Consider the following 22,427-nt stretch of genomic DNA (forward strand, 5'->3'; position numbering starts at 1 on the left):
CAAGTTTAAGAGACACAGAAAGACTGGAGACAACAGCAAAAGTGAACTAACATGTTTTCACATCTTCATCAATTCTGTCACTGCTGTAAGTTGGGGTTTGTTTGTTTACTGACAACAGTGTGAAGGTTGTCTCTGGGATGTTGTGAGTAGGGCATTTGATGATTTGTGTATGTGTGCGTGTACGTGAGCGTGTATGTACGTGTGTTTGGTTGTTTTGTTTTTGGTTTTGTTTTTTTCTGGTGTCTGTGTAATAACGAGAGGGGGGGGGGGGGGTTTGGGGGGGGGAGGCGGGTTATAACATGAATGGCGAGCACTTTTCTGCCTTGTTTGCCCGCGAGTGATTTAACCAATTATTATTAAGACAATTCTACTGTTTCTTAAATACATCCACATATATATATATACATTCAGCTGTGTGTGTATATGTTCATCCAGATTAAGAATCTGCAGTGGGAAACGTCACCAGTTGGTTTTCTTTTGTGTAATTTAAGCATACGTTCATCAGCAGGCAAGCGAAGTTGGACATATTTTATTTTTCCACTATGACTTCTGAGCATGAACACACGTGGGTGCAGCTTGCCTTGCCTGTTACTGGTTTCTTCATTGATAGCTATACTCTTTAACACTGGCTCAAAGAGTCCTTCATCCCTCCTTAACTCTTAATGTTGATGTGCGCATTATTGTATGTACCCATGTTAAAAACAAAAGTGTATTCCAGATAAAAGAGAAAAAATTACTCAAGATTGTATTATGTTTCCAGCATTACTGAGGTACCTGGAGTGGGTCAGACCGTTTTCTTTTTTTTTTTTTTTTTTTTTTTTTAGCATTTATGGTTTTATTAATGGAACCGTAATATACACACATGTATGTATATTGGTATGTATCTAAGTTTTTGTCTACCCCAACTTACATTCCCACAAACAAATGTTGCCATTTTTAGTTCAAGGGAGCAATGTACAAGCAGAGAAGTGTCTTATTATAATAAAGTTATACAGAGAAGGCAAAGTTAAATAAACTACTTTTGATTTAATGGAAACATTTAAGTTGTGCGTCTGTTTCTTTGATGATAAAATTGTTCTCTGCCTGCTTGTGTGGTAGAAGAAAGATTGTATTGATGGTGGTGGTGCTTGTGTGTGACATGTATGTGTTGTTACAGTGTTAGATGTTCATGTTGAGTTTCTGATCGTGAGGTCTGCGTATGTGAAAGCAATCCCTGAGAGAAAACCTCAGGCTCCACCACAGGAGTACACAGAGCTGCTTTCAATTACACAAGATGTGCCACGGAGCGTCTCAGAAGCACGTCCTCCACATCGCTAAAAGCGGCGTTGGGTCCATTTTTAGCTCATCCGGCCGCAGTTCACATGAGTCTCTGCTCCTCCTGGAGGATTTTAGTGAAATGAGAATATTTTGTCCTGAACTTTCGTTTATCTTTTAGTGGACGGAGCAAAAGCGACCGATTTGTTTCCGCAGTCAGACTATTCTAAATACGTGTCCAATTGTTTTTTTTGTTTTGTTTTATTTATTTATTTATTTTTTTTGGGGGGGGGGTTCTATTCATGGTATAGTCATGGTTCTGTATGATGTCAGAGAGAGCCTCAGCTTTCCACAGCTCTGGCTCAGAGTACAAAAGTCACACCTTCATGCTGTTTAAAATTTCTGCTTATGAGGGGCAACCAATCAGGATGAACTCACAGGCTACACTAAGGCCCAGCATAAAATAAGCTGAACGTCAGGACAGTAGCTCCACTTTAATTAAATTTAATAACTGTACATGAACGGCTCTTGTTGAGATAAATGTACAAGGTGCAGGTTACTTGTACTTTTATCTCGACATGAGATTATTTTTGATGGTGGTTAATGAATGATTTGAAAGAACAATCATCTGAAGTTGAAGCTTTTTTCCTTTTTCTTTATATCTACTATGATTCAATCTCACTTTTAAGCCATAATACAAACAATGGTTATCCAGAAGAAAACATTTATTTGTAAATTTTAATTGTGCTTTCTTTAAAATTTCTAGGTCCAAGTTTCATGACAAACATTTTAATGTTTAGTCATTACTTCATTGGGAGTCACAATAAGTTCAGAAATGAGTACGTACATGAGAGAGACCGATCATGTTGGTGGGGTGTGGAGACAAAGAGAGGAAAGGCTGAGATGGTTTGGACATATGCAGGAGGAGCAAGACAACAGCAATTCATGGATATAATGTCAAAGGAGAATTCTAGGGATAGGGATGAGAATAATATGGAAGTTGATGATGATTAGTAGATGGTTATCAGAAAAAAACTTTGAACGGGCCATATTTTATATACTTTTATAAATTATTATTGTAAAAAGAGAGACAGGATGGAAAAGAGGGCTAACAAACCGCTTTTTCACGAACATGCAGTACCGGGACTGAACAGTGAGCGGCAGCACCGATAAGTCTTGAACCTTCCGACGGCAGACCGGAGGAAGAGGAAGAGCGTAACCTACGGGGTGAACTGGGAGGTGGTGTCCATCTTATTTACACCCGTGAGATTGCTAAATTGTTGATCTGTTGATTTCTTCGGGATTGTTAAAGCTGAAAGCCGGGTAAGTTAGCATTGTTACGCATATCAGTCCCTTGAGCCGTTTGAGCGCAGAGGCAGAAGAGCCACGGCAGACCCCCGCTCCGGGGCCTGAAGTCGTACCAGGCGCCATATTGACGCTCTTCTGGTTTTAGCTTAGCATGCTAGCGTTACCCGGCACGCAGGACTACAGCATACATGTAAGGCCGGATTTAGCCCATTGTTTTGTTATTCATTAGACGTGTTTTTGACAGAAAATCTGCGCTAAATGTGATAAAGCAAACTTTAAAAGTTACCCTAACGACAGGGAGAAGGTAATACCTGCTAGCTGGCTTAGCCTTTACAGATCTTGAGCAGCGACTGTTACTGATATACTTTTATGAGCTTTTCACAAGAAAGGGTTAATAAATGACTAACAAACAATCCAGTTGGGCGAAAGTATCGGTTAAATCTGTTATTTAGTGAGTGAACGCTTAGTGTTGCATTCATAGCCTTATCGAAAAAACAAGAAATGGCCCATTATTTTCCAGGGGTTAGCATCAATGCTAATCAGGTGCTCACACCAGATGAACAGCTTCTTTTTGTGCCGCGTTAAACCAGACCTAGCTACTGTAATATGAAGCTGTTGAATGTTGGCTTTTTCCCCACTCATAATTTACTGTTTTGTTTTTCAGGTCTTCAGAGATGAGCAGTTCAGAAGAGGTTTCATGGATCTCCTGGTTCTGTGGGCTGCGGGGGAATGAGTTTTTCTGTGAGGTGAGAAACCAAGGTGGACATATTTTTACAACACATGAGTGTCGGGGTTATTTGTGATATAAGGCCATGCATGGTTTGGAGACAGAGAAGTGGCAGAGTAGCAGTTGCTAAGATTATCACGAAAAAGAGCAAGGATGGACAGGGATAGAAATTAGCTAGTGCACATGCCCTGTATTTTAGCCTTATGTTATTTATCTTCTACCAATATTCCACTGTATAAATACCCACCACCTTTATATTTATGAATACCCAGTAATTCTATCTTCTAAACTCTGCTCTAATGTTTTATTTCTTATTTTGTCTGTACTTTTTGGGGTTGTTTGTATTCTGTTATATATAGCCTTTTATCTTATATCTTATGTTTTAACCTTGTTGTGAAGCACTTTGGTGTGCCTTCGGTTTTAAATGTGCTACATCAGGGAGGGCTCAGATTGAGTGGTGTGGGAACAAAGTGAGACAGGTGATGCTGAGATGGTTTAGACACGTGCGGAGGAGGGATAGTGGATATGCTGGACAAAGGATGTTGAAGATGTAGCTGGCAGGCAGGAGGAAAAGAGGAAGACCACAGAGCAAGTTCATGGATGTTTTGAAGGAGGACATGCAGAGGGATGGTGTGAATGAGGAAGATGTTAGGGATAGGATGAGATGCAGACTGATGATTCACCTAAAGAAAGCAGCCAGAATGAGAAAATGAAATAACATTTCTGTTACCAAAAGAGGAAAAATTCACAGATTTCTTTAGAGTGATGGAGACCTTCAAAAAAAAAAACTCCTGCTTATCAAATTTATTACAGCTACCTGGTGTACAGTTGGGTTTTCTCCCAGCTGTTTCTAAACTGGAGAAAGGCAACATCCTACGTGTGCATTTCTGGACTTAGAGTACACATCTTGTGTGTAGATGTGTAATAATTCAAATATTTTGTGCAGAAATGCTAAAATGTGTAAAAACAAAAAACTATGAAAGAGTTAAAAATATCAATAACACAGTAATAGTAATAAATTAGCAAAAAAATGTCTGGGTCAGTCACTGTAAGGGTTAAACAGTTCATACTCCTGTCTTGATGGATCCTCAATCACCCAGGTAAGGAAATCCCAGAAAGTGATTTCTGTTCATGAGGAGCATTGTCAGTTGGAGAAATGTTTTATCACACATCCAGCTTTGTGAAGAAATCGGAGGATCTGTTTCAAACCGAACAAGTCATTTTGAGGATTGTTAAAATATTTTTCCTGCTGAAAACGCTACGATCAGATGAACAGAATCAACTTTCAGGGAGTTCTGTTCCTACAGCTACTTGATTCCTCATGGATTGAAATGAGTCTGATTTGTGGTTTCTCCAACGACAGGTGGATGAAGACTACATCCAGGACAAATTCAACCTAACTGGGCTCAATGAGCAGGTTCCACACTACCGCCAGGCTCTAGACATGATCCTGGACCTTGAGCCAGGTCTGTATGTTGCATTCCTGACTCATTGTTCTCAGTTTTAAGTAAATAAGGTATGTCAGTGTTTGCTTATGTGACACATTTGCCAAACAAGCAAAAGATCCCCAGTTTGATCCCGGAAGGAGACACAAACCCCTCTGGGGTTGTATCACCAATCTGGCCTAAAAATCTGCCAAACAAAACATGAGGAGCTGCCTGCTGTGGCGAGTGGAAAGTCGCTTTATTGTTTGTTGTCTGTATGCAGAAGTATTACTGTTTATCACCTCCCATCTGCAGCAGACATCAGGAAGTAAGACTAAAAGAGCTGCGAGTGTTTCATGTCTGTGACATCTCCTGAGCTTTTAATGTGTTCCTTCTGTCATTAACAAATAATGAGAGGGGACATTTGATCTCGGCTTTCTTTTGATTTGAGGTGCTTTGTGCAGGTTTCCTCTCTCTTTTCAAACTTGCTCAGAACATCTTTGTTTCATGCTCTTTTTTATTGCTGGAGCACCTTTAGAAAACCATAATGTGTCCCAGTCTCTCTGTTTTATTCCCAGCGTTTCCTTTTCCTCTGATAAATTTATGTTTTTTCCAACTGTCAAAAGCGTGAGTAGTTTCCCTGTTTCTGATTTCTTTAGATGAGGAGCTTGAGGACAATCCCAACCAGAGCGACCTGATTGAGCAGGCTGCTGAGATGCTGTACGGCCTCATCCATGCACGCTACATCCTCACTAACCGAGGCATTGCACAGATGGTAGGTGCCAAAAATCCACCAGTTCTGTCTCTACATGTTGTTTGAGTCAGATTTTACTCCACTCGTAATGGAGTAAAGTGTTGTTGAGATGTGAATGTCTCATACGTGGTAATCAGGATAGTTGTACTTAAATTATAATCTTGTGTGTGTGTGTGTGTGTGTGGGGGGGGGGTTGGGAGAACAGCTCTCACAGCTATAAAGTCCTGACTGAAATAATGTCCAGTGTGGCAGCAGAGGGTGGGTTCATCCCTCAGAGGAAGATAAAAGTGGACATGAAAAGCTGTCTGTCTGAGGGAACGGCATAAAATGCAAAATCTTTCAGCTTCACTGCTTTTTACTGCTGAAAACAAATCATTCATCTGCTTCCTATGGTGCTGATAGAAAAAGTAAAGACCGTGTTTTCTTTATTCTTTTCCTCCTCCACACTGTCATAACGGCGTATTCTTTCCTGTTTATTAGTCATTATCGTCTACTTTATGTAGGAAAACACGATTAAATGTGTTCAAAATGCAAAATGACAGTATTACACTTTTACGACCATGTTCGACAAACTGACAACAACAACATGTGCATAGGAAAACAAAACACAAAATTTGCACAGCTCTCCTGTGCAAAGTTCACATGGTTTCATGCTACACCAGTGTGAGAACAGCAATACTGCTAGTCCAGTGTGTTAACTTCCTAGTAGAGGCCGTTGTGCTCGATGCAGACAGGTCCTTGTGGTGCAGATACCTCTAAAGCAGACTGTTTCCTGCTGTGGGCTACATGTGAAAAAGCACAACTGTGGAAAATGTTCCAGCCTGATTCTCTGGAAATCATCAAGATGTTTATGTGGAAAAACCGCTTTATTAAAGTTTATCATGTGCACATTTTGCCTGAACGGTTGTCAGTAGTTCCTGGAGGGTTCTGACTCTAGCTGGGTGAAATTCATTGTAAAGGAGGTGTGATTGGCACGATTCCCTGTAGTTTTCCATGTTTGTGTGTAAATATTTACTGAACTGTGAGAAAAAGTGTGAAGCCAAATAGAGGTGGAGAAGGTTCGCGTTTTAAGGTAAAAGTTTTTTTTATTTTTGAAACATAGAATAAAGTGCAGCTTTTACTTTAAAGGCAACCCTTCTCCTTTTCCAGTTTGTGTCACAATTTTCACTGTTTCCGTACAACTCGAACTGCAGCAGCATGCTTGATGTTTTTCTTTAGTGACAGATTTGCGTCTCTGGGACTTGATCAATCATTTTCCCTACAACTGCCATCAGCTAACCACAAAAGGTCGGAGAATACAAATTTTTCCACTCACGATCGGTCTCTAGTTTCTGTGACGAAGCCTGAATCACTTGATCCTGTAATGCAACGCATCCAAAATGGCAAACAAGAGTCCATTCAATATTGTCTGCTTGCTTTTTTTAATCTTTAGCACAGTCACCCATTAATTTCAGTCATGTTAAAATTTCCTCTGGTTCAAATGTTGTTTTCCACACAGCAGGATATGAATTAACCCAGGATTGCGGAGCTACCTTCTGTTCATATATTAACTCTTTATTGGGCTCATTTCTGCTTGCTCAGCTGGAGAAGTATCAGCAGGGAGACTTTGGCTACTGCCCCCGGGTCTATTGTGAGAATCAGCCTATGCTTCCTATTGGTGAGTAAACTGATGTGAATGCTCTCATGCATGCGTTAAACAGTTACCCAAGGATTACCACAAGGTGGCAGACAGCTTTCACGAGTGACTAAAAGTTTGCTCTTCCCTGCCTTGCATGTCTCTCCTCGATGCAGCGAAGTTAGTCAGGAACTCTTCAGGGGTGTGATATTTAGTTTTGGGGAAATTTGTTTTTGTTTGCTTGTTTGTTTTTAAATCTGTGATTAAAAGGCACAGCACCTGTATCTGGCTGGCTGTGCCAATCAGTACAAAACAAATGCTATTTGTTTTTATTGAATCTAGATTTTCCTGCAGGTGAGGATAACTTTGATCCACAAGGGATTGTTTGCCAATTATCTCGGGTGTCTTGATCTCATACTTAAATGGGTTTCTTCCTCTTCCACACTTCTCACAGGCCTGTCAGACATCCCAGGAGAGGCCATGGTGAAGCTGTACTGCCCCAAATGTATGGATGTCTACACACCCAAGTCCTCCAGGCATCACCACACAGATGGAGCTTATTTTGGCACCGGGTTCCCCCACATGCTGTTCATGGTTCATCCCGAGTACAGGCCCAAGAGGCCTGCCAACCAGTTTGTTCCAAGGTTAGCGTTGATATTCAGCTGTAAAGACTCCGAGCACTAAATCCACCTCCTGCTGATGTTTGTAGGCAGATTTGTTGTAAATTTGTAACTGATTATTTTGATTTTGTTTTCATTTTAGTTCTGCTTTTTCTTAGTTTCCATAGTGATATTGGCTTAGCTTCTTTCACTTTTTAGTGTTTTAAATACATGCTTTATTATTATTATTATTATTATTATTATTTTAATTTTAAAGTGTCAGGGCCCAAAATATGTGAAGTTCAGAACTGCACAATAATATGGTTTAATATAAACACTAGAGATGCCCCCATTGCAGTTTTCTCTGACAATTCAGATTTTTCTCAGTGTGAGCAGCTGATTAAGATTTTCTTTCAAAGAACAATAACAGTGCACCAGATTTACTGAACAAAACAAATATCTGTTACTTCTTTCATGTTTATAACATCATCAGATAAGACAGGATCCACCCTTTTTTTTTTTTTCTTTTTCATTATTTTTTTCAGTAACTGCTTTGATTCTTTGCTCATACTGAGGCTCGTACTGAGCCTGCTGCCTTGTGTCTCTCATTAGCTTTAGCTTTAGCTGTTTTTCTGTCGTTGGCTCATTAGGTTTGTTGTTCCAACTGTTTCTTCGGTTTGATTTCCCTCATGGTTTACATTACCAAGCTTTTGCCTTCACTCACTTCCATGCTAACAACATATTATCTAGCTCTGACTATTTGCCTGTGCGTGCATAAAACACAGCAGCTCGTTATCGGTCGTATGGGATGCCGTCCCAGATGGACAACACTGGAAATGTATGTTCCTGTTTGTTTCCATAGAAGGAGTGGGTGTGTGGGTGTGGTTAATGCCGAAAAGGTTTAGTCTCTCTGTGTTTGTGAATACCTGCTGCATCTCTTGGTAGATTAGCAGCAGATTAGCGTGGTTGTCCACTAATCCTGTGCCTGCCCTTGGAGACCATTGTCTGCATGCTGTACTGTTTACCGTAACCAGGGTGCAGTGTTAAGAAGAATATGTTGTCCCTTCGGCTGCTGTGGAGACTGCAGCCCGTTTCTATGTTCTCGTGCTGCTTTTTGTGATATTTATTTATATTTACTCTGATGTCATTCTCTTTGCCATTTAAGCCCATTTGTTAATGGTTTAACCTGTTGGACTGTGTGTCTGTGTGTGTTACACAGTCCCATTCCTTTGATGCATAGACAAAGACATATGCAAACAGACACACACACAGCTGGTTATTTGAGCTATGAAGTCAGGCGGTAACTTTGACTTTGACATGTTTGCTTACTCTTCCTATTTGTGGTACGGTCCTCTGCGCTGTGAACGTCACACAGCCTGACTTCAGGGCTCTCATATTGAGTTGTTTTGTTTAAATCCATCAGTTCCTCTAACCAGCTAGCCTAGGAGTGTCAAAAATAAGACCTGTGGGACAGAATTGGCCTAGCAAAGATTCCAATCTCGCCCACTGGACAGCTTTAAAACAAGTGCATAGAATTTTACTTTACTGTAGAAATTACTTTTGTTTTTCAAAATTGCATTGCATTAAACATGGCATTATTAAAGTATTTTAAATAAATCTCAGGGATTAAATATTTAAATGTCCATTTAAGTTCAGAGTGGGCTGTATGTGGCCCACGATGTAAAATAAGTTTGACATCCCTGAGCTTGTCCCTAGTGCTCGAAACTGGACATACATTTCATTTGATTTGCCTCCACTGTCGCCTTCTGAACTGTCGCCAGTTCTTGTTCTCCCTGCTGTTGGTCACAAAAATACTCATCAAGTTAATATTTGCACAAGTATAATGTTTGTTTTTATTTTATTTCAAATGTACTTACGTGCACAGGCTGACTAGATGGCAAGGATTGCACATCCTTTCCTGGATCCTGTGTCAATACGCTGTGATGTCTGTTTGTATTACATAGAACACAGTCAGGGTGGTGTGATGTTTGTCATCAAATGTCAGCGCCGTCTCCCTTTAAAGAAAATGCATGACTGATCAGTCTAAACATTGTCGTCATCTTTTTCTTCTTCTTCCTCTTCAGGCTTTATGGGTTCAAGATCCACCCGATGGCCTACCAGCTGCAGCTGCAAGCCGCCTCAAGCTTCAAGAGCCCCGTCAAGGCTATCCGCTAGAGCGCCCAGGACTGAGGGGGGAGAGAGAGAAGCCAGAGAGGAAAGAGTTATTATAGGATGGAGAGGGGTCACCTGCATTTTTCAAAGCTCTTCATGTGCCCCCTCCTCACCCTGAAGAAGACTGTATTATTTTGGTTTAGATTAGGGCAAATGAAAAGATCTTTTCTTTTTTTTTCTTTTTTTTTCCCTTTGAGTGTGAGCGAGAGAAAAACGCACAGCCATGATCTTAAAGACAAACACACATTTGGTTTTCAGACGTTCCTTACCAAACTCCTCCGTGCCAAAAACAGAAGGCAAGCTAAGAGGAAGCCGAACATGGCGGGGGGGCGGGGGCTCTGTTCAATCGCATTGTGAGCACAGAGGAGGGAGTTATGTCGTCGGTGGATGACACCAGAGTACGATCAGTGTATTTGTGTATTTGGCACAGTTTGGTAAAGGTGGTGGTAAAACCTTCCGTCATTCGATGCCTCGTCTCCACCGTTAGTCCCACCTAACCCCGATGGAGGCTGGCACTCGCAGAGACAGTTTTATTTCCCCCTCCCTTTTTTGATTTGTAAAATTTGGCCCATCGTTGTTAAATTTGCCTTAAAGTAGAGAGAAACACCCGAGCTGTTTCTGTCCTTTCGAGTGTCTGATTTTTCTCTTTCTTTCCATGGTTAGAGGAGATGAACTAGAAATAGGTCAAATGAGACAATTTATGAATCGTCAGATAATTGTAACAAGTTGGTGTCTTTTCTCCAGCTGTCTGTGCGTGTGTCAAACAACAACAACACCCTCCTCTACCCATCACGTCCTGCAGAAGCAGGTTTGTACTGTCACCCACCCCTCCCTCCCGTGTAGCTTCATCTCTGATACAGAAACAGCCGAATATTCTGGATAGTGTGGAAATTTGCTTTCTGGCAGCGATTAGATGAGAAGATCGATATCGCTCATGCTTTTATGGTAAATATGAAGCAAATACTGGCAGACGGTTAGCTTAAACTCAATAAGGAAGCAGGTATCCTGGCTCTGTTCTAGTGGTTACAGATCAGCAACAAAGCTGAGTCTGCTCAGATTATATAAATCCTCATTAAGTGTGCGGTTGTGTGCCAGTTTCAACCCATGTAAAGTCCACTGGAGTTCCAGGTTTTCACCACGACGAGCAGTTTGCACCTTAATAAACAGACGTTACTGTGCGAGCTTAAGTTTGTTTCAATCAGAACAAAAACCAGAAGAATAATGACTAGCAGTGTGAAGTGTGACGTCCAGTGTGCTGATACCAGTGTGTTACTTCAAATGAGCTTATTCAGGGTTTCAAAAGGGTCAAGTAAAAGACAACAGTATTTAGATGGTATATATTTTTCAGTTTGCAGGTAAAGTTTTATGTAATTCCTCTTCAGACTGCTCACCTGTACTGGCATTGAATTATGTTACTCTCATTTCATAAAGTCTGAATAAGCCTCATTAGACACACACACACAACTAAGTCAGTGAACAACGGCGCACTTTTTGAACACATTTTGCCACGAAGAGAGTAGTAATAATGCTAAAGGATGCTTTTTTTTTTTTTTTCTTCATGCAGAGCTGGTGTATCACAAGGTGCTGATGAGAGGTTTAAAAAGGCCAAATTCTCTTTACATTGTTTAACAAACTAGATGCCCATAGGTGGATTTGTTGCTGCCAAACAGAGCCAAGCTAGGGCTTCGTAGTCTCGGAAGAGCTTAGCTAGTCATCTCCTCCTGTCTGTAGCTTTAGATTTAACATGAACATGAGATATCAGTCTTCTCATCTCAAACTGCCTGGGCCTCAGAAGTTCAGCTCACTCCACCACAGCACCGTCTTTCTTTTCTTGTTTATGTTTGGGCTCGGAGGCAGGTGGCGTCTCCTAAACAGTGGGGGCACACACTCGGCGGCGCTCCCTCCACTCCTGTCTTATGTTGGTATGACTGCGATAGATTTTTGCTTTTGGATTTCATGATACAAGAGAAACGTATTTATGTGTCCAGATTTTAACTAATTGTTTGTCTGTGTTGTTGTATTCTTTCTGCTACTGTGGACGGGTGAGCAGGATTCAGAATTCTCAATAAACTTCTATTTTCTTTTCATATTCTTCTGTCCTCCTTTTTATTATTATTTAGCACCAAAGTTTTCTGGCCACTCAGAGTCGGTAGAGAGTCCTCTTCTTCATCTCTTTCGTCCACCTAAAGCAGCCAGATGAATTTATAAGATTATGCAGAGTGACTGTAAACTAACTGAATTGTGCTTGATGTTGGAGCTAATGAGGTGTTTTCCCTCAGTGATGGAGGTAGGGCTGGATGTCTTGCTTCTGGGTGTGGTTCTGGTGCCATTTCACATGACTGAACAACAGCTGCAGTGGTCTAACACAAGCAGAAAACAATTATTTCATGGAAAAAGTCATAAGATCTCAGTCATGCTTCTGTGGTTATTCTTAAATTAGCTTTTAGGGACATGGAAAAATCGTATTTGGAGTTAGAAGTGAGTAAAACACATCTTTTAGTCTGAAAACATTCAGTATGCACACTCGGGGTAAGTTGAAAAGACACCCAGGACACCGTGATATGGTCGTATTTATGTGTGACTCAGTGTTTTTCCCCTCTGCACAGCAGCCGTCTGGCTAAATCAGTGGCAGAGCTGAGCTGTCTTCATTTGACCATAGCATGTAAGATTTTCCAGAGGAGGTTCCTTCATGACTCAGGATAACCTCAAACCACATCCTGGGACCTGCCCTTCGTCTCCTCCTCCTCTTAGCTCAGCCCAGTGAAAAGGAATCTCCGACTTTGTTTTGAAATACGCTGAGACGTACAGACCCTGGGGGAAAAACAGACTTTTCTGTAACAGTAGTTTGTTTTCCCGGGAGCCAAAAGAAGCCCTGAGACAGTCTCCACAGGAATAATCTGGTTCGTTTAGCTCCTAATACCGTAGTGATGTGAAATATCAAGCCCTTTGCGCTGCCACACCCAGAGACAACATTGCACCATTTTCATCTGAGTTTCTTTTTTTATTTGTTTCATGATGTCACTCCAAAGCAGATCAAGCTGTTAAGAAAAAATGTTCACCGCAAACACTGAGGACACATGCATTTTAACAAAAACAAACAAAACCCCGTCTAAATCTGTGTTACAGATTAAAAATGATCTTCCTTTGTTAGAAGATTCACTCTGGAGCTCCATTGCTTGCTGTACTTTGCAAAAATGTCTTGACACCTTTCAGTCCGTGTACCCTTTTATTTATGTTTTTGGGGTTTTTTTTTTTTGTTTTTTTTTCGGGGGGAAATTCAAGGCCACTTCAGGCAAGGATTTGTTTTTATTTACATTATATGTCAGTCCTCTATAGCTGGACGCACGTTTAGCTGGAAAAAAACATCAGATTTTTCTTCGTTTGTTTTATTTTCCACATAATTGCTGTTACATTGTCATCTGCACTGTTCAAAACACTCTCAAGACAGTGCACATTACTTATTGGGATTTAAGCCAAGTATGACCACCACCACAAAAGCAGAAGTTTTGGCAGTTTGCTGGTCTGTAGCATCCAGGTGTGTTAACAAAATGCCCCAGTGATTTACCAGGAGTGGACCATTCTCCAGTCAGTTCAGTCAGACTGTGCAATGCTCAGAGAAACCAAGAGCTGTATGTCAGACTCTACAGGCCGCAGCTAGCATGTTAAATGGTAAAGTTCATGCTTGCAGAATTAGAAACAAGTATGAATTGTTTTGGCTGGAACATTGTCTCAGACAGCCGAAACTAAAGCAAAGATATTTGGCAATAATGCACAGAGCCACATTTGGAGAAAACGGCACAAAATACCTCATACCAACTGTCTGCCATGGTGGCGATCTAGGCTTGTCTTGGAGCCACAAGCGAAGTCAAGAGTTTTATTGTCGTACCAACAATATACGCTCAAGTATACAGTGGGACGAAATATCGTCGTCCTGGATCAAACGTGCAAACTGTAAAAATAAAAATTCAAATATACACATATACGACTATACAGAAATAAGATAAACTAAGTCACCGTGAAGTCCTCTGTATAGCAAAGTATTCTTGAGTCAAATGTGAGGCCATCTGTCTGACAGCTAAAGCTTGGATGAAACTGGATTATGTAATGGGACAATGATTCCAAGAATGCCAGAACCCTATTTCAGGAAGCAGGGATAGCTTCCTGAAATAGGGTTTGTTGAACATCCTTTCAATCACAGGCCTAGGTAATGAGTTCAACATACCCATGATGTCTCTCACGTGGATTAACTCATCTTATCAGCTCGCTTTGTTAACACAGACTTCCCCCCTCACGTTCACATGAAAGGGTGACATTGGCAGCCAGTCACAGTTATGGATAAGCATACTGGCAACAGAGGTTAGGAATAGACTGCTAGTGCAGACAAATCAGCAGTGTGAGAGGAAAAGAGAAGTACAAAAAACAAAGTCAAAGCTTGACTATAAAGGGCACCTGCAGGCCTGGTTTTTAGGTCTCATTCTGGTTGCAGATGGTGGTGTTTTTGCAGGTATGTGGAAGGTGGAGTTAATGTGTTTAGACTAACTGTTGGAACACATTTAGCAGTCCTCTGTCTGTTATAGTCTGATTCTGGAATTTGTGGATCAGATTTATTTCTCTTGGTAACTGTTTGGCCTCGGGTCCTGATATGTAAGACAAGAGAACTGAGCGAGGGCGTGCTTTATTTTTCCAGTAACTGTATGAAGACATAAATACCAGGGAATTCAAGCTGATACTTGGATGTCTCTCCTCATAGTCATCTTGTAATCTCATACACAAACAACATGTCTTCAGTACACAGCAGGAACAAACTGACTGGCCTTTCCAACACTTTTGGAATTACCTGCAGCCTCATTAGGAATTGCATCATGTAATAGTTATTTATATAACACCATGTACAAAAAGACGTTAAAACCACCTAAATGTGTATCAAGAACAGTTTCATTTGTGCTTTTGTGTGGGAGGTCTCATCTTTGGTGTCATCTTTAGTTTTCAGTCTAGATTTGGAGATGGACAATAAACCCTGATCAGACCACATCAGAGTCCTACTGGGGCACATGCCTGCAAGAGTTCACTGTAGGTGTTTAACCATGCAGAGTCCCATTGGTGAAAACCAGAACTGTGATATGAGAACGTTTGGGGGAAGGTAAGGAACCTTCTGCATGTACAATCTATAGATGATCCAATGCAAGTTTTACTGAGGCAGGTAAAGAGTGAATCAAAATAGCCCAGGTGAGATAAGAGAAAAGCATGAAGAACAATCTCTACAAAAGATTTAGAAATAATAAGACACAGTTTACTAATATTTCTCAGCTGATGAATACAAAAACAACTCAGACCCTTAAAATCCAAATCCAAAAACTGCTTCAATTCAATTCAATTTTATTTATATAGCGCCAAATCACAACAAAAGTCGCCTCAAGGCGCTTCATAGATACAGAGAAAAACCCAACAATCATATGACCCCCTATGAGCAAGCACTTTGGCGACAGTGGGAAGGAAAAACTCCCTTTTAACAGGAAGAAACCTCCGGCAGAACCAGGCTCAGGGAGGGGCGGGGCCATCTGCTGCGACCGGTTGGGGTGAGAGAAGGAAGACAGGATAAAGACATGCTGTGGAAGAGAGACAGAGGTTAATAACAGATATGATTCAATGCAGAGAGGTCTGTTAATACATAGTGAGTGAGAAAGGTGACTGGAAAGGAAAAACTCAATGCATCATGGGAATCCCCCGGCAGCCTATGTCTATTGCAGCATAACTAAGGGAGGATTCAGGGTCACCTGGTCCAGCCCTAACTATATGCTTTAGCAAAAAGGAAAGTTTTAAGCCTAATCTTGAAAGTAGAGATAGTGTCTGTCTCCTGAATCCAAACTGGAAGCTGGTTCCACAGAAGAGGGGCCTGAAAACTGAAGGCTCTGCCTCCCATTCTACTTTTAAATACTCTAGGAACAACAAGTAGGCCTGCAGAGCGAGAGCGAAGTGCTCTAATAGGGTGATATGGTACTACAAGGTCATTAAGATAAGATGGGGCCTGATTATTTAAGACCTTGTATGTGAGGAGCAGGATTTTGAATTCAATTCTGGATTTAACAGGAAGCCAATGAAGGGAAGCCAAAACAGGAGAAATATGCTCTCTCTTTCTAGTCCCTGTCAGGACTCTTGCTGCAGCATTTTGGATTAGCTGAAGGCTTTTCAGCGAGTTTTTTGGACATCCTGATAATAATGAATTGCAGTAGTCCAGCCTGGAAGTAATAACTAGTTTTTCAGCGTCACTCATGCTTCCCATCAGAAGTGACATAAAATTAAATGAATCACATGTGGCAACTAAGAAACCTCTATGAGTGAGGTGTGACATGAACCTTGCACACCTGCTGCATTGCTTCAGTTCAGTTCAGTCATTTTATAGTGTCTCAACAAACCGTCCACAAAAGCAATATTAAAAAACAAACCGTGAGGAGAGCTTATCAAGGTACGGTAAATCCGTCCAGCGTGGCTGCTGTGTAACTACCTTTTCTAAGACCTCTACAACCACAAAGGTGCATTATTTTGAGAAAATCTGGTTGCTTAAAATGTGGTGCTCTAAACATCATTGAAAACACCACTGAAGTCTTTCTTCACACAGATGCACATATGCTTAGATACTCTGCTTTGAAAAGTGATCTGTGTGCTCAGACTGTCACAGATCACAGATTCAAGGCTGTAGCATGTATCCTCCGGGTAACTGAGAGACACTCCTGTTACACCCTATTTAGCTGCTGTGCTCTTAAATGAACTGCTGCTTGGAGTGTTTCTTTGTTTGTTCCCTTCAGTGCTCATTCACCTGAAACACCCAGACAAAGGTGTATTTATACATACAATGAAATGAAGCCCCATGACTACACACAGGTAGCTTCCATTTGTGTAGTTACACATGATTCTAGATGTAAAGGGAGTACTAAAGGCATTTTTGATTCTCTGAAACATACTTTATATTTATTTGTTTTCTTTTTAAACTGGATATTTTATGTCTCTTGCTGCTTCTGCTTTTTGTTCCTGGTTGGCTTTTATCCCACACTCTTGGACGTTCCTTTTCCTCTGTTATTTCTCTGGCTGGTTTCTACCACATGCCCGCTTTCCAAATTGTAGGAATTGAGAAACTGTGGGCAAAACAATAGAGGCATTTCATCGGGCTCAAACAACCTCCCTCACACCAAAGCATTTCAAAACCATGACTCTAAAGATGCTGTTTCATAACTCTTTCTCTCCGCAGCGAGAAGGCATATTTTCCTCTATTTCCTCTGCAGAACAAACCCAAACAACCATACAGACCAAACAAGAAAACAAAATCCAACAAATATGTTGTGAGCGATGTTAAAAAACTGCTAGGAACTTCCTCCACCCAATACTGCTCATCTGTCACTTAATTGCATGTTTGCAGACAAGCAAACAGAAATATGTTGGAGAACAAATTCTGGGCAAGACGAGACCTGCTTCAAAGCAGGTCAACCATTCAAAGTTTGAACTAAAGTAAAGTTGTTTCATCACCGTGTCCATGACAGAAGCATGATAGATATCATTTCTTTGTCAAAACAGAGGTACTATTATTCAGGCTGGCCTGAAGTAACTTCCTTCAGGTGATTCAGTGAGACAGGTCAATTAAGATTTTGTTAATTTCAGGAAGACAAAGCTGCCCTTATTTCTAATTTCAGTGCAAACTTTCAGTACAGACCAAAGAAAGTCTTGAGAGTGAGGACAATAACTTCTCTTGCTTTTTTTAATGCATGTAAGTCAGTAAGTAAGATGGGATCAAAGCAAGAATGGCCTTATAAATCAGAATGAACCAGTGACTTAGTCAACTCAGACCCGAGCATGCAACATGCTATTGTGGGTAAGAGCTTTAAGGTTTGTAATAAATCTCAATAATAGACAGTATCCTTTATACGTAAGCACAGCAAAGATGCATCGATATAAAAGTGGACAACAGAAGATTAGAACAACACGATCTGATGAGTCTTGATTTCTATTGTAACACTGCAAAACACAATGTAAGGAACAGAATTTGACATCCATCCTATCAGACTGACGGTGGCCTAATGCTGTACAGGATTTTTTTTTTTTCAAAACTGGTTTCCTGAACATGACAGTGAGTTCCCTGCACACAAATGATTTCCGCAATGATCAGATTTTAAGCCAATAGAGCACCTTTGGGATGTGCAGCAACAGGAGATTCCCATCATGGATATGCAACAAGCAATTGTGCAGCAACTGCGTGATGATGTCATGTGAAAATGGACTAAAATCTCTGACTAATATTTCCAGGGCCGCGTTGAATCTGTGCCATGTAGAACTGAAGCAGCTGTGAAGGCAAAAATGGGTCCAACCTGGTAATAGCGAGGTGTACATGATCAGTTGCCCAGTGAGTATATATTTATGCTAATTATCCCATGTAACCCAGTTAGGCTGGTTCTCTCTCTCCTTGGTTCGCTGTAAATGTAAAGCAAAGCACACACACAAAAAACAAAACAAACAAAAATAACAATAAAGTAACACACACAACGCACAAGCTCAAATGAACCACGTGCCATACAACTTTATTGTTATTAATTTTGTTGGAAGTTAGCAAACAACAAAAGTTCACATTGCTATACTTACAGTGTAAGAGAGTCCGCTTAAGACAAAACTCACCACACCAGAGAACCATTCAATCACTGCTAATAGCTTACACCTGCCCAGGTATCCCCACAAACCAGTTTAGTGAGAAACCCAAACCAAGGTCCATGAAGATGCCACATCATAACTGATGAATTTTCAAACCACAGGAATTCAGAATCAGAATCAGAATGGGGTTTATTGCCAGATGTTGAGGTTTACAACATTAGGAAATTGCTGCGGTGCTTCAGTGCAAACAATAAGAATTAAAGTGCTATGTAGAAAGAAAGATATGTGCATGAGATATACATGAGATATATACATGAGAATAAGACTTATGAGTGCTACGTAGAAAGATATATACATGAGTGCAGGTGGTGATCGGTGCCAAACATGAAATGATGCAGTGACACAGCGTAGGGTCATGTGTTAGTGGCGGGGACAGTCATGTGGTTATTGTTCATGTGTCCAACAGCAGAGGGGAAGAAACTGTTCTTATGGCGAGAGGTTCTGGTGCGAATGGACCGGAGCCTCCTGCCTGAGGGGAGCAGGTCAAACAGACTGTGTCCAGGGTGAGAAGGGTCAGCTGAGATCCGAGCTGCACGCCGCAGTGTCCTGGAGGTGTACAGGTCCTGCAGAGATGGGAGTCTGCAGCCAATCACCTTCTCAGCAGAGCGCACAACACGCTGCAGTCTCTGTTTGTCCCTGATAGTGGCTCCAGCGTACCACACGGTGATGGAGGAGGTGAGGATGGACTCAATGATTGCAGTGTAGAACTGCATCATCGTCCGTGTTGGCAGGTTGAATTTCTTCAGCTGCCTCAGGAAGTACATCCTCTGCTGGGCTTTCTTGATGACGGAGGTGATGGTGGGCTCCCACTTCAGGTCCTGGGTGATGGTGGTACCCAGGAAGCGGAATGAGTCCACAGAGGTGATGGGGGTGTCAGTCAGGATGATGGGGGGGAGTGGGGCTGTGTGCTTCCTGAAGTCCACAATAATCTCCACTGTCTTCTGGGCATTCAGCACCAGGTTGTTGTGGCTGCACCAGGTCACCAGACGTTCAACCTCCCTCCTGTAGGCAGACTCATCCCCGTCCGAGATGAGCCCAATAACGGTGGTGTCATCTGCAAACTTGATTAGCTTGACAGACTGGTGGGTGGAGGTGCAGCAGTTGGTGTACAGGGAGAAGAGCAGAGGAGAAAGAACACAGCCCTGAGGGGAGCCGGTGCTGATGGTCCGGGAGTCCGAGACATTCTTTCCCAGCCTCACATGCTGCTTCCTGTCCGTCAGGAAGTCAGTGATCCACCGGCAGATGGGATCAGGCACATTCATCTGGGAAAGCTTGCCTCGGAGATGGTCTGGAAGGATGGTGTTGAAGGCAGAGCTGAAGTCCACAAACAGGATCCTGGCGTAGGTTCCTGGGGAGTCCAGATGCTGCAGGATGAAGTGTAGGGCCATGTTGATGGCGTCGTCTACAGACCTGTTGGCTCTGTATGCAAACTGCAGGGGGTCCAGGAGGGGGGCCGTGAGGGTCTTGAGATGGGAGAGAACTAGGCGCTCAAATGACTTCATGACCACAGATGTCAGAGCCACGGGTCTGTAGTCATTTAGTCCAGTGATCCTAGGTTTCTTGGGGACAGGGATTATGGTAGAGGACTTGAAGCAGGCAGGCACATGACATGCCTGCAGTGAGGAGTTGAAGATGCCAGAAAACACTGGGGCCAGCTCGTTTGCACAGTGTCTGAGGGTGGCAGGAGACACACCGTCTGGGCCGGGAGCTTTTCGAGCATTCAGACTCCTAAACTGCTTCCTCACATCTGCTTCATGAATATGAAGAGTTGTGGTGGGAGGAGGTGGTGTGAAATCCTCTTTTGTGTGGGGTGAGGAGGGGGGTGTTGTAGGTGAACAGTTTGAAGGTGGTGATGGCTCTATGGAGGGGGGAGAGGTGGGGGAATGAGTGTCCAAAGTGCCTCTATTGTTGGGGTCGTTGGAGGTGTGAAGGCTGCCTGATGGCTCGTCAAAACGACAGTAGAAGTCGTTAAGGGTGTTGGCTAAGAGCAAGTCGTCAGTGGAGTGGGGGGTTTTAGGCTTGTAGTTGGTGATATTCCTAAAACCTTTCCACACAGAGGCCGAGTCATTCTCTGAGATCTGCTGCTGCATCTTCTCAGAGTGCTGATGTTTAGCAATGTCCACTTCTTTAGTGAACCTGTACTTGGCCTCTCTGTAGCAGTCCCTGTCTCCGCTTCTGAACGCCTTTCTCTTTTCCAGCCACAGCTTTTTGAGTTTAGGAGTAAACCAGGGTTTGTCATTGTTATAACTCACCCTGGTGCGTGATGGCACAATGCTGTCCTCACAGAAGTGGATATAGGAGGTGACAGTGTCCGTAAACTCGTCCAAGCTGTTAGAAGCAGCCTTCATTGTGTCCCAGTCTGTAGACTCCAAACACGTGCGAAGCTCCTCCACAGCCTCGTTGCTCCACAGTTTTTTAGTCCTCACGACAGGTTTGGAGAGCTTCAGCCTCTGTCTGTACGCGGGGATCAGGTGGATCATGACGTGATCAGAAAGTCCGAGTGAAGCGCGGGGCACCGCGCGATAGGCCCCGCTGATCGTGCTGTAGCAGTGGTCCAGTGTCCTCTCCTCTCTGGTCGGGCATTTAATATACTGCTTGTATTTCGGAAGCTCATGGCTCAGATTGGCTTTGTTAAAGTCCCCAAGAGCAATGATGAGAGAGTCCGGGTATGTCCGCTCCATGTGGAGAATCTGCTCTGCGAGTGCGCACTGAGCTGCTTGCGCATCCGCGTCTGGCGGGATGTAAACAGCGGCCAGGATGAATGAAGCAAACTCCCGCGGAGAATAAAACGGTTTGCAGTGAATAAAAAGATATTCCAGAGAGGGAGAGCAGTGCTGAGCAATCACTGTTACATCTGTGCACCAGCCACTATTGATGTAGAAGCAGACACCTCCACCTTTGGTTTTACCGGAGAGAGCGGCCTGCCGGTCCGCGCGCAGCAGATGAAAGCCCTCCAGCTTGAGCGCGCAGTCCGGGATGTCCTCACTGAGCCACGACTCCGTAAAACATAAGACACAGGAGGAGGCAAAGTCTCTGTTCATGCTTCTCATCAGGGCCAGTTCGTCTATCTTATTCCCGAGTGAGCGTACATTGGAAAGGAAGATCCCAGGAAGAGCCGTTCTCAGTCCGCGTCTCCTCAAACGCACGAGTACGCCGGCTCGCTTACCTCTCTTTCGACGTCTCACTTTCCTGATCAGAGTCTGCAGTAAATCTGCCGCAGATGCGACAAATATTGGAAATAAATCCACAGGCGTTGTAGTCCTGCAGTTAAGGAGCTCTTCTCTGGTGTAAGAGTATCCAGAGGAGTGCCCAGACACAGAAGAAATGCACAAACAACTCTAACAAATGGCTGCATGGCGTGGGTCATTATAGGGGAAAATTCTGCAAGCCTATTTCCCAATGTTTCCGTACTGACTACTGATAAAATGTGGTTCTGTTCAAAAATCAACATCATTTTTTTTGCACTTCTGCATCAGCTCTGGAGGTTGCTGCTTGCCATCACCTACCTGTTGAAAAATAGCTAAAGGCTATCCAAGAAGTTGTTAATGGGGATGTTTACTTATGTTTCCAGCAATCGATGTGAGAGATCTTAATCAAAGCATGAAAAGTAGCTCCGTGTCCTTTTCTCCATTACATGGGAAAGCTGAAATAAACCCTTTAAAAAAAATCAAGTATCAGTTCTTTTTCTTTTTGCTCCCACCTGTTTGTCAGTTTGTTGTGTGTCACTAATGTGCAACCCTCATCCAGTTGTGGGAAATAACAGTATCATATTACTAGAGAGAAGTTGATGCTTTAACTGGGCCTTCACCAGAAGACCTCTCATTAAGTTCTTTTAAGGTGTCAGCCAGCTCAAAGGGATTTTGCCCTCCCAGAAATTGTTATG

General features: G+C 42.5%; 1 protein-coding gene across 2 annotated transcripts; it reads left to right on the plus strand.

Annotated features, from left to right (window-relative positions):
- The first annotated feature begins 2,421 nt into the window (after positions 1-2,421).
- Positions 2,422-11,940, plus strand: csnk2b (casein kinase 2, beta polypeptide). Of its 2 annotated transcripts, none has more exons than XM_005936246.3 (7): positions 2,422-2,577; positions 3,227-3,308; positions 4,653-4,755; positions 5,373-5,488; positions 7,049-7,124; positions 7,537-7,726; positions 9,766-11,940. In XM_005936246.3, the coding sequence occupies exons 2-7, from the start codon at positions 3,237-3,239 to the stop codon at positions 9,854-9,856; spliced, it is 648 nt and encodes a 215-aa protein (XP_005936308.1). In that variant the 5' UTR covers positions 2,422-2,577; positions 3,227-3,236; the 3' UTR covers positions 9,857-11,940. The 2 variants fall into 2 exon arrangements, with proteins under 2 accessions (XP_005936308.1, XP_005936307.1); XM_005936245.3 differs by lacking the exon at positions 2,422-2,577 and adding an exon at positions 2,622-2,752.
- The last annotated feature ends 10,487 nt before the right edge of the window (positions 11,941-22,427 follow it).

This window comes from Haplochromis burtoni, unplaced genomic scaffold (genome assembly GCF_018398535.1).
Source record: "Haplochromis burtoni strain Fernald_Lab_line unplaced genomic scaffold, NCSU_Asbu1 Contig_200, whole genome shotgun sequence".
Classification (NCBI taxonomy): domain Eukaryota; kingdom Metazoa; phylum Chordata; class Actinopteri; order Cichliformes; family Cichlidae; genus Haplochromis; species Haplochromis burtoni.

Coding starts and splice junctions, on each gene's coding strand:
- csnk2b (XM_005936245.3), top strand. Junction 3,309..4,652: donor GGAATGAGTTTTTCTGTGAG/GTGAGAAACCAA, acceptor CTCCAACGACAG/GTGGATGAAGACTACATCCA. Junction 7,125..7,536: donor TCAGCCTATGCTTCCTATTG/GTGAGTAAACTG, acceptor CACTTCTCACAG/GCCTGTCAGACATCCCAGGA.